The 10,570-nt window shown below is 41.3% G+C and overlaps 1 protein-coding gene across 1 annotated transcript in view; it reads left to right on the top strand.

The window, feature by feature from the left end:
* The window catches only part of Kif15 (kinesin family member 15), a 53,091-nt gene that overhangs the window by 27,736 nt on the left and 14,785 nt on the right, over window positions 1-10,570 (top strand). Inside the window, exons 15-24 of the mRNA XM_005348151.3 lie at window positions 438-579; window positions 1,245-1,386; window positions 2,125-2,322; window positions 4,099-4,206; window positions 4,618-4,723; window positions 5,974-6,139; window positions 7,449-7,599; window positions 7,758-7,843; window positions 8,961-9,030; window positions 10,000-10,086. Coding sequence (XP_005348208.1) covers window positions 438-579; window positions 1,245-1,386; window positions 2,125-2,322; window positions 4,099-4,206; window positions 4,618-4,723; window positions 5,974-6,139; window positions 7,449-7,599; window positions 7,758-7,843; window positions 8,961-9,030; window positions 10,000-10,086 — 1,256 coding nt within the window. The remainder of the gene's footprint in view (window positions 1-437; window positions 580-1,244; window positions 1,387-2,124; window positions 2,323-4,098; window positions 4,207-4,617; window positions 4,724-5,973; window positions 6,140-7,448; window positions 7,600-7,757; window positions 7,844-8,960; window positions 9,031-9,999; window positions 10,087-10,570) is intronic.

Here is a 10,570-nt window from a genome sequence, read left to right on the forward strand (position 1 = left end):
GTGCGCCACCACCGCCCGGCTTCCCTTGTCTTTTGTTACTCAGTTATGACTTAATCAAAGAATATTCACAATTATTTGCCTGTGGAGAAACTCAAGATTTTATATGCAAAATAAGGATTATCCTTGTTATCATTTTCTCTTCTAAATAATTGATTGTCTGTTCACAGTGGCCAGTAGCACCAATTTTTACAAGTTCAGCTGTGCTAGTGTTTCTCTGTCCTGTGGTTTCTGAATCTCGCGCATAGCTGGTAGTGCCCTTGTGGTACACGGCCGCATCCTGTGCCTCCTGCTGACATCGGTGTTCTCACATTTCTAGGGCATACCTTCCGATCCATGTCTTATTTGTCCTCGTGCCTCAGACAAACCTGCAAGAGAGCGTAGAAAATGTTTTCTCATTTTTTGTCTTTCAAAGATTGAAGTGGTTTCCTTCTTAACAGGTCTGCAAGGATTTTCTCCCAAAGCACTGAAAGAACCAAATTTCTTCGTAAACACTGAGAAGTTAAAAGCACAGCTCCTGCAAATTCAGACAGAGCTAAATAACTCAAAGCAAGAATATGAAGAGTTCAAAGAGCTAACTCGGTAAAGTGCAAGCACACATGCTCATCTCCCATTTTCTTAATACTTTCTATTAATAACCAATAATTTGGCCTGTTACTTTACATATGAGACTTTTAGCAACTAATTTGAAGAAGCACTTTTTCTTGTAGCTCTTTGTTATGTGTTGATAGTCGGTTGTGCAAGTGTTTTGAGCAGTGCTCACCTGGAGTGTCAGTTGAACTTTAGAGTACATCTCATTACCAAATTTAAATCACAGCTACATACCAAATTGAGATTCCTTTTAGAAATTATAGATTTATTAATACTCTTATTTGATTCACATTGTATAAAAGGATAAACTATGTTGATATTATAATCAAAGTTAATACTAGCCTAAAATATAGAAAAGTGTTAATTTTGAAAGTAACAGTATCCTGACATGAACGTGAGATCTACGAGAGCATAAACTGCAATGTACTTAAAAATGTTTATCACTGGGCAGGGGTGGCACACGCCTTTAATCCCCAGCACTTGGGAGGCAGAGGCAGGTCGATCTCAGGGAGTTCGAGGCCAGCCTGGTCTACAGAGTAGTTCCAGGACAGCCAGGACTGTTACATAGAGAAACCCTGTCTCAAAAAAACATTAAAAAAGAAATGTTTGACATTATTGATTATCTGAAGGAACTAAGTCTTAACAACTTCTATTAGGAAAAAGCAGGTAGAACTGGAATCTGAGCTTCAGTCTTTGCAAAAAGCAAACCTCAATCTTGAAAACCTTTTGGAAGCAACGAAAGCCTGCAAGCGCCAGGAAGTTTCCCAGCTGAATAGAATTCATGCCGAAACACTTAAGGTGAGTCATTGGTGCTTCTGTTTAAACTAGACACTTCTCTTTTATTAATAAAGGTTATTTCTAAACACAGATTGCAGAACACCCTAGTGTTAGACTCCAGTGACAAGGTCAAGGAGGAAGAATAAAACATTTGAGATCAAATTCGACTTTAGACTTGTTTCCTGACATCTGCACACCTCTCTCTCTCTCTCTCTCTCTCTCTCTCTCTCTCTCTCTCTCTCTCTCTCTTCCTGTCTGTCTGTCTGTCTTCCTATTTTTGTTCTTTTTGAGGCAGGATCTCATGATAGCTTAGACTGTCTTCAAACTCACTCTGTAACCGAGGTTGGCCTTGAACTTCTGATTTTCCTGTCTCTACCCCTATGAGTAATTGTCTTACAGGCATGTGCCATTATGTCCAGCTTTGCAATTTAATTTGCTTTTTGTAACACTCAAAGATGTATCTTAGGCCAGGCGTGGCAGCGCAGGCCTTTAGTAGGATACAGAGGCAAGCATCACAAATCCTGATATTACAGTCATACATAACCATGCCCAGCTTCAAGTTCCATTTTTTAAACTTTATTTACATGCAACTATATTGACTGATGGGTTTATTTCCATTTGGTCATTTCTACCCAGTGCTTCAAGAACGCATCTTTTTTTGATAAATTGATGAATAAAACTTGAATTTTTTTCTAGTCGTAAAGTCTCTAGATAGTTTCCTTCATATTAATGATTCTTTCCATAATGATTGTTCTGTAGACAATTACCACTCCAACGAAGGCTTATTTACACTGTTCAAAACTGGCCACAAAGTCAAGCCCTGAGGTGGGGAACTTCGGCTTCCTGTACACACAGAATTCCAGCAGTTCAGACAACGATATATTAAATGAGCCAGTGCCGCCTGAGATGAGTGAACAAGCTTTGGAGGCCCTCTCTGAAGAGCTTCGAACTGTGCAGGTAATACTTTAATTTTAGGAAAAATTGACTGAATGTTCATTTAAATAAACTCCCTATAATTTTTTCGATTAGCTTTTCAAGACAGGTTTCCATATATAGCACTCCTGCCTGTCCTGCAACTTGCTCTGTAGGCCAGGCTATCCTCAAACACACAGAGCTCCGCCTGCCTCTGCCTTCCGAGTGCTGGGATTGAAGGTGTGCGCACCACTGCTCAGCTACTTTTTGGTTTTTCAAGACAGGATTTATCTGTAGCTTTGGAGCCTGTCCTGGAACTTGCTCTTTAGACCAGGCTGGCCTCAAACTCACAGAGATCCTCCTGCCTCTGCCTCTTGAGTGCTGGGATTAAAGGTGTGCTCCACCACGGCTCGGCTTATTTCTTATTCTTGAGCAAATTGTTATATAGATCAAATTTTAGGGAGGTTTTATTTTTTTTTTTTTTTTTTGGTTTTTTGAGACAGGGTTTCTCTGTGGCTTTGGAGCCTGTCCTGGAACTAGCTCTTGTAGACCAGGCTGGCCTCAAACTCACAGAGATCCGCCTGCCTCTGCCTCCCGAGTGCTGGGATTAAAGGCGTGCGCCACCATCGCCCGGCTTTTAGGGAGGTTTTAATGTACTTTTTAATGTACTTGAAATAATGTGAGATTTGATTACATTGGGATCCTACTAATTTGTTAATTAAATTGTACCCCTTTGTCCAGGAAAACTTGAAATAGATATCCCAAATCTGAATTTTTTTTTTCCTGTTGCAGGCCAGAGAGGCCTTTGTGATGAAATAAGCCCGAGGAAGCGTCTTAAAAGACTCTAGAGGGGGGCTGGAGAGATGGCTCAGTGGGTAAGATCACTGACTTCTCTTCCAGCCTACCTGGACTCTGTTCCCAGCATCCACATGGCAGGTCACTGTTATTTCAGTTCTGGGAGCCCTATGCCCTTTCTTAGACAAACATGTAAGCAAAACACCAATTCACATAAAATTAAAATAAATTGGTTTTCATAAAAGAATTATTAAAAAGTCTCTAGAGGGTTCATTGATTATATCTGAAGTTTAAAAAGTTATGTAGAGGCCTTTATAATTTATTTCATACATTTTTATATACATATATGTGTGTATATAGAATACATATATAATTACCAACCAAGCCATCTATCCAATGCTTTTATTTATTTGTTTGTTATTTATATATTTTCCGGGGGGGTGGTTTCCAGACATGGTTTCCCTGTTCAGACTGGCCTTGAACTCAGAGATCTGACTGCCTCTGCCTCCCTAGTACTGCGATTAAATGCATACTCTGTCATACTAGCTAGGGCTCTGTAATTTAATTCTGGGTTGAATATTAGCCACTTTTCTTTGTGTTTGAATTTATCCATTTTGATCATTCACAAACATAATTTTGAAACATGTATAATCAGAATAGCCTTGAAGTTTTCTGCCTCCAGCAGTCCTTTGCTATGTTTGCTTCTATAAGGGTTTGAGTTTATTTTGCTTTGGTTTTTTTGTCTCTTTAATCAAAAAGAAATCAGGCAGGAGAGTTCTCTCAGCAGTTAGGCTGCTTTTTAGAGTACCTAGGTTCAATTCCCAGCACCCACCCAGTGGCTTACAACTTCCTGATATTCGAACTGCAGATGCTCCAGCCCCCTCTTCTGCACCCGTGGGCACTGGGCATACACTTGGTACTCAGATGTGCATTCATGCAAATCCCCCGTCCCTAAAACTTTTATAAAATTAATAGGTTTGAAATTCTATGAAAGGCCTTTTTGATGACTGCAGTGTATTGATGCAGGAACAACTGAGCTCTCTTCAAGTCAAGCTGGACGAAGAAGAGCACAAAAACCTGAAACTTCAGCAGACTGTTGACAAACTGGAGCACCACTCTACACAGATGCAGGAGGTGAGGGTCTGAGCGCAGCCACAGGAGGCTGAGAGAGTGCTGTGAGATGGGGCATCCCCTCCCTACCTTAGGAGTTTTTTTCACTTTTCCTTAGTAAATTTATAGTCAGACTCCATTGCCCTCCAAAACACTGCCAGATAAAAATTCCCTTACCGAGCACTAGTGAACATTCTGAACCCTCTGCTAGTGAGACAGACGTTCATTGTCTTTGAATCACTTAGTACACAAGTGGACGGTTTGTTTAAAGACATCAGAACGGGTCTGTCCACATCTTACGCTGATCTTGGATTGTGTCGGTCATTTCATTATCGTTCATCTTGTATTGCCTTTAAAGCTAGACATTAAATACAGAAATGCATGACTTGCATTGCTTTAGCATACTTTTCTAGGATATTCACTTTTTCCCCAAAGCTTTTTTCATCAGAAAGAAGTGATTGGACCAAACAGCAACAAGACTATCTTGCGCAGTTGAATGACCTTGAAAAACAGCTTCAGGATACTCACACTAAGAACGACTGTAAGTCTGGACAGTGAGGACACTAGCTCGGTATATTTTTTTGATCATTTAAATGAACTTTTTTTTTTCTGTTATAAGGGGTTGCTTATTTTGTTGTTAGATAATTGATATTGAATTTTCATGGTAAAGGTATAATAAATAAAATAGGTTATAAGACAATTTTCTTCAAGATTACTCACAAATAAATGTTACGAGTGTTTACTAAAGTTTATCTAAGAGCTGGGAGATGGCTCCATTGCCTCCTGAGTTTGAGGACCTGAAATCAGAACCTAGAATCCACATGAAAAGCTGGGCATCTGTTATCCCAGTGATGTCAAGATGGAGGGCAAGACGAGCAGATCTCAGCTCTGGGCAGCTAACCTGGCTCACATCGGGAAGCTCTAGGCCAGTGAAAGACTCTGTGTCCAACAAAAGGGGGAAAGTGCCCGAGCACTGATGTCCACATCTGTGAAATGTCTCCTTTGAAAGCTGGGTTGTGCTAATGTTGACAAAGTAAAGCAGAAATTATTTATATACATTTCTAGGTGTGGGTGTCACTCCTACTTTTTTCAGTTTATTTTTCTCTTTATCAAAGCATTTTCAAATAAGCCAGGAAATCCAGAACTTAGGTGAATTCAGGAGATTCAGGGGTTCAAAGTCATCCTTGGCTGCGCAGCAAATTGGAGATTGGCCTGGGATGCATGAGGCCCTGTCTCCAAAATATTTTCGGTAGTTTGCAGTAGCTCTAGTTTTAAGTTGGAGTTTCCCTTTGAGACTAGAAGTGTCTAACCCATGTTGAAAAACTCTGGTATATTACTAAGCATTTTCAACAGCTAAGAGTACACTGGTTCAGATAGTTAAATATCATGAGTTTTTCTTACATTAATAGTATTGTTGTATGTTCTACAAGGAAAAAAGTTCTTAAAATGTCAAGTGACCTAAAAACGAGGAACAGATGTTAAGCTTTTCTGTTTGAGCAGCAGTGTCGGAACAGCTGGGTGGTATCCCATGCCTGTAATTCCAGCACTCAGGAAGTGGAAGCAGGAAGGTGAGGAGTTCAGGGCTATCCTTGCTACACAGTAAAAGTAAGGCCAGCTTGGGGCAAAAGAAATGGAGGTGCAGCCATGAACTAAGGTAAGGAGGAAAGTGAGATCTTAGTGTTTAGTGCTCATTTGTCGATGCTTGTCCTGGCTATGGTGAGGTCATATTTATTTGCCTGCTTTATACAAGGTAAAGAAACCTGTTGAGAGCTTGATTTCTTTCATTTCCAGTTTTGAAATGTGAGGTCCATGACCTACGAATCGTTCTTCACTCTGCTGACAAAGAACTTTCTGTGGTGAAACTGGAGTACAGCACGTTCAAAGAGAGCCAAGAGAAAGAACTAAACCAGCTTTCTGAAAGACATGTGCAGGTTCAGCTTCAGCTAGACAACACCAGGTAGACCTGTTCTCTGTTGGTTCACTTTGTTGTTATCAATGCTACTTGAAGTATTAGAAGCCCAACACACACTGCATAAACCAGTAACATTGTAATTTATTAATAATTTATTACAAGTACACTGTGGTTTTTATATCCAGTTGATTTCATTATAAACTAGCTTTGAGATTTTTTTTTTTAATTTAGTGGGGGGGGGGTGCAAGGGCGGGTTGTTCAAGACAGGGTTTCTCTGCGTAACAGCCCTGGCTGTCCTGAAACTCACTCTGTAGACCAGGCTGTCCTTGTTTTTCCGAGACAAGCTTTCACTATGTAGCTTTGGCTAGTCTGGAACTCATTCTGCTTCCTGAGTGCTGGTATTAAAGGCATGTGCCACCACGTCTGACCTAACCTCATTAAATCTTAATTTCCTTTGTTTATTTGAGGCTTGAACTAGATCAGAAATGTAAAGGATCTACCGAGCTATGTATGCATTTTGTGCTAAATTAAAAGCAGTGATTATCCCAGTGATACTGGTCAAAATGTAGTTGTTCTGAGTGTCTGTTTCTACAGTGAGCCAAACCAGGCTGCTTATTCCCCGACACTCAGTGACTGCTCGTGCTTCTGGACGGTAGAGCACAGCACTGCCTACTTATCAGCATTGTCTGTACCGTGAAATACATGCACAGGTCCCCTCTCAGCCTACTTCTTCATTCTCTTTGTAAGGTGCTGCTTTGGCCCTCCTTCATTGCACAGGAGAGGGCTCTGCATCTGGATAGCTCTGTGTCAGCCAGGACATCTATCTTGTATAGTTTAGAGATGAGATTATTGGTTCTCTTTTGGATGACTGCTGGATGCTGCATAAGAAGCAGTGTGTTGGGAAAGGAGCAAGGGGGTGTAACTGAGCAAGCAACAAGTAGTTCTTCTCTGGGGTTATAATCTCTCTTGGTTAGGAAGAAGCCACAGATTCTATTATAACATCTTCCTAGACTTTGTCATAAATGGCTGGGGTTGAATTTTTGACAGATCATGAAAATTAATAAGTGGCTAGTGCATAGCTAGAAACACTCAAGTGAACCTCAATTGTCAGCTAGCTAATAAATCTGCAGGCAGTTAGCCACATGAGCAAGGATATGGAGGAGATGCTTCAGGGTGACACTCCCTTTTCATCATGTCTTCTGGTAGTGGTGCTCACGTGAGCACCGAGGGCATTCCACACCAGACCGACAGCTCTCTGTTAAATGCCAATGGTTCTGATAGACAAACCTGAGCTTGAGAAAATCTGACTCATAGAAGCAGATGTTCATACTTTCCGTTTATCTTGCTGGTAAAGATTAGAAAATGAAAAGCTGCTCAAGAGCCAAGCCTGCCTGCAGGATTCCTACGATAACTTACAAGAAGTAATGAAATTTGAAATTGACCAACTTTCAAAAAAACTCCAGAGCTGCAAACAAGAAAATGAAACTTTGAAGTCTGATCTGCATGTAAGTGATGGGCATTGTTGTAACTGGTGGCTGTCTCCTGCATCTGTGGTTCCTGTCCATGTCCTCAAACTTCCTGTACCAATCACAGTGCTTGATGTTTGATAGCCGCCTGATACTCATAGCTGCCACTTCAAGCCTAATCTACAATTGTCTTTTAGAATTTGATGGAACTTTTCGATGCAGAAAAAGAACGCAACAACAAATTATCATTACAGTTTGAAGAAGATAAAGAAAATAGCTCTAAGTGAGTGCTGTTAATTCTTCCCATTGATTAGAATATTGTTCAATACTGCATTCTTTATCTCGCTTTGGGGGACTTTAGGGTCTCACTGTCTAGCGTAGGCTGGCCTTAAACCTGCAGTCCTCCTGCCTGGGTCTCCTGTGTGCTGGAAATACAGACTTGCACCACTGTGCACAGCTTTCAACTTGTGGTTTTCTCATTACCACCCTATGGAGAGTTATTTTCAGTTGGGGCTGTAGCTAACTGGGGGTGATGCTTCTACCCTAGTAGCTGATGGTAATCGGAGTCAGGCCATCTGTAAGTAAGTCACAGTATGAGCTAAATGACTAATTATCTTTTTGTTTGTTTTGTTGTTTTGGGGTGAGTTGGTTGGTTGGTTGCTTTTTTTGTTTTGGTTTTTTGAGACAGGGTCTCCCTATGTAATCATGCATGACCTGGAACTCATAGAGAGATTCACCTGCCTGCCTCTGCTTCCTGAGTGCTGGGATTAATATACACCACACCAGGCTTCTGACTATCCTTTTATTTCTGGGGGGTAGGGGGTGACTTTTGCTTTTTTCTCCCAGACTCTCATTAGGTCTCTCCCTCTCTCCAAGTTCTTTTTCTTTCTATTTCAGTGAGTCTGTCAGTAATCTCATGATCACACTAGGGATAATAGCTATTTTTCAATTTCTATTTATAGTGTTCTTTATGACTATTTTTTGGTCCTGATACACAGTGAAGGCAGAACATGCCACCTAGTAGGGATATAGTAGGGATATGCTAGCATTTAGACAGAGCCAGTGAACCAGGTCTGTGCTGTAGGTGCTCGAACGTGTAGAGTGAACCAGTAAAGGAGACATCCCTGTGGTCATGGACCTCACGTTCTCTCTCAGACAGGTGGCAGTAAATACTGTGTGCTGTGTTTGGGTTATCAAATACCAAACACTGAAGAGAAGTAAAGAACTGTGGTACAAAAATAATTCCTTACTAAACATTGTTACCAAATACATTCGGCAGAGCCTCCGTGGGGATATGCTCTCTAACCCAGGATTTGCCTGGTAAACTTCATTTGCGTGGCATTTATCTCTTCTGGGCATGCACACTCAGTTCATGTTTCCTTAATTTTTTTTTTCTCTAGAGAAATCTTAAAAGTTCTAGAGGCTGTGCGTCAGGAGAAACAGAAAGAGATGGCCAAATGTGAGCAGCAGGTGAGATTTTATTCTTACTTAATTATCCTAGAATTTGGAATTTGTAAATTTTATTTCTGAACTCTAAAGAAGAAAGTGTTTCTGCTTTCAGTGTTAGAAATCACTAATAAAAATTTTGACTAGGGTGTTTTGTTTTTTTGTTAAGGTTTAGATTTAGACTTCTGCCACTGAGGTGCATCCCTAGACCTTATTTGTTTCGTTTGTTGTTTGTTCCTGAGACAGGGCATCTCTGTAACCCTGGCTGGCCTGGAACTAGCTATGTGGATCAAACTGGTCTTCAGCGCAGAGTGCTGCAATTAAAGGCATGTGTCGCCACACTTGGCCACCCTTGGTTTTTGAGACAGGGTCACACTGTGGCTACCCTGAAATGCACGTTATAACCCACGTTTTCCCTGAACTCAGACCCTCCTAGCCCTGCCTTCCAAGCACTTGGATTTGTGCATGCAGTAGGAATCTGTTTCTGTTAGTATTTTAATTTTCCTTTATTATTGCTGTGCACCCTGTTGTGTGTGTGTCTGTGTCTGTGTCTGTCTGTCTGTCTGTCTGTCTGTCTGTCTGTCTGTCTGTGTAGCTCAGAGGACAACTACTCCCCATCTCACCAACTCTTTCTGACTCTCAGGTGGCTATAATGAGAGATGCTGGGCTCACTTAGTAGAAACCACAAAACCACTCCAGGCCTTGTTCCTTGTTAGTGCAGACTCTGTAATGTGCAAAGTAATTATCAGCCTGTTTTGTTGTTTTTAAATGTGTGTGATTGAATTTTTTTTTGTTGTTGTTTTGTTTTGTTTTTCGAGACAGGGTTTCTTTGTGGTTTTGGAGCCTGTCCTGGAACTAGCTCTTGTAGACCAGGCTGGTCTCGAACTCACAGAGATCTGCCTGCCTCTGCCTCCCGAGTGCTGGGATTAAAGGCGTGCGCCACCACCGCCCTGCGATTGAATTATTTTCTAAGACTGTTTGTTTTCCCCACAGATGGCAAAAGTACAGAAATTAGAAGAAAGCTTGCTTGCTACTGAAAACGTGATCAGTTCTCTGGAAAAGTCTAGAGATTCGGACAAGGTAGATAAAGTTTGAGTTTTATACTTCTACATTTTGTTTATTTTGGGTGTAGTATGTTTAGTTTTAGAGCCCTGATCTCTCTGTGTAGCCCTTCCTGACTTTGAAATCACAATCCTTTTACCTAAGTATCTGGGATACAGGTGCATCATTCCTGTCTCCTGAACTATTTCTTACCTCAGGATGACTTACAGACTGGTCCATGTACATTTGAGGCATTTTTTTTCTTTAAAACAAGGTCTCACTGTATAATCCTGAATGGTTTGGAACTTAGGATGTAGACCAGACTGGCCTCAGACTCACAGAGATCCCCCTGTCTTTGCCTCCCTAGCACTGAGACTGCGTGTACGCCAGCATGTCAGCGTACACTGTTTCTCTGCACACACACACCAGCATGTCAGCGTACACTGTTCCTCTGCACACACGCGCCGGCATGTCAGCGTACACTGTTCCTCTGCACACACACGCCGGCATGTCAGCGTACACT

Source organism: Microtus ochrogaster, chromosome 5, assembly GCF_000317375.1.
Source record: "Microtus ochrogaster isolate Prairie Vole_2 chromosome 5, MicOch1.0, whole genome shotgun sequence".
NCBI classification, from domain to species: Eukaryota; Metazoa; Chordata; class Mammalia; order Rodentia; family Cricetidae; genus Microtus; species Microtus ochrogaster.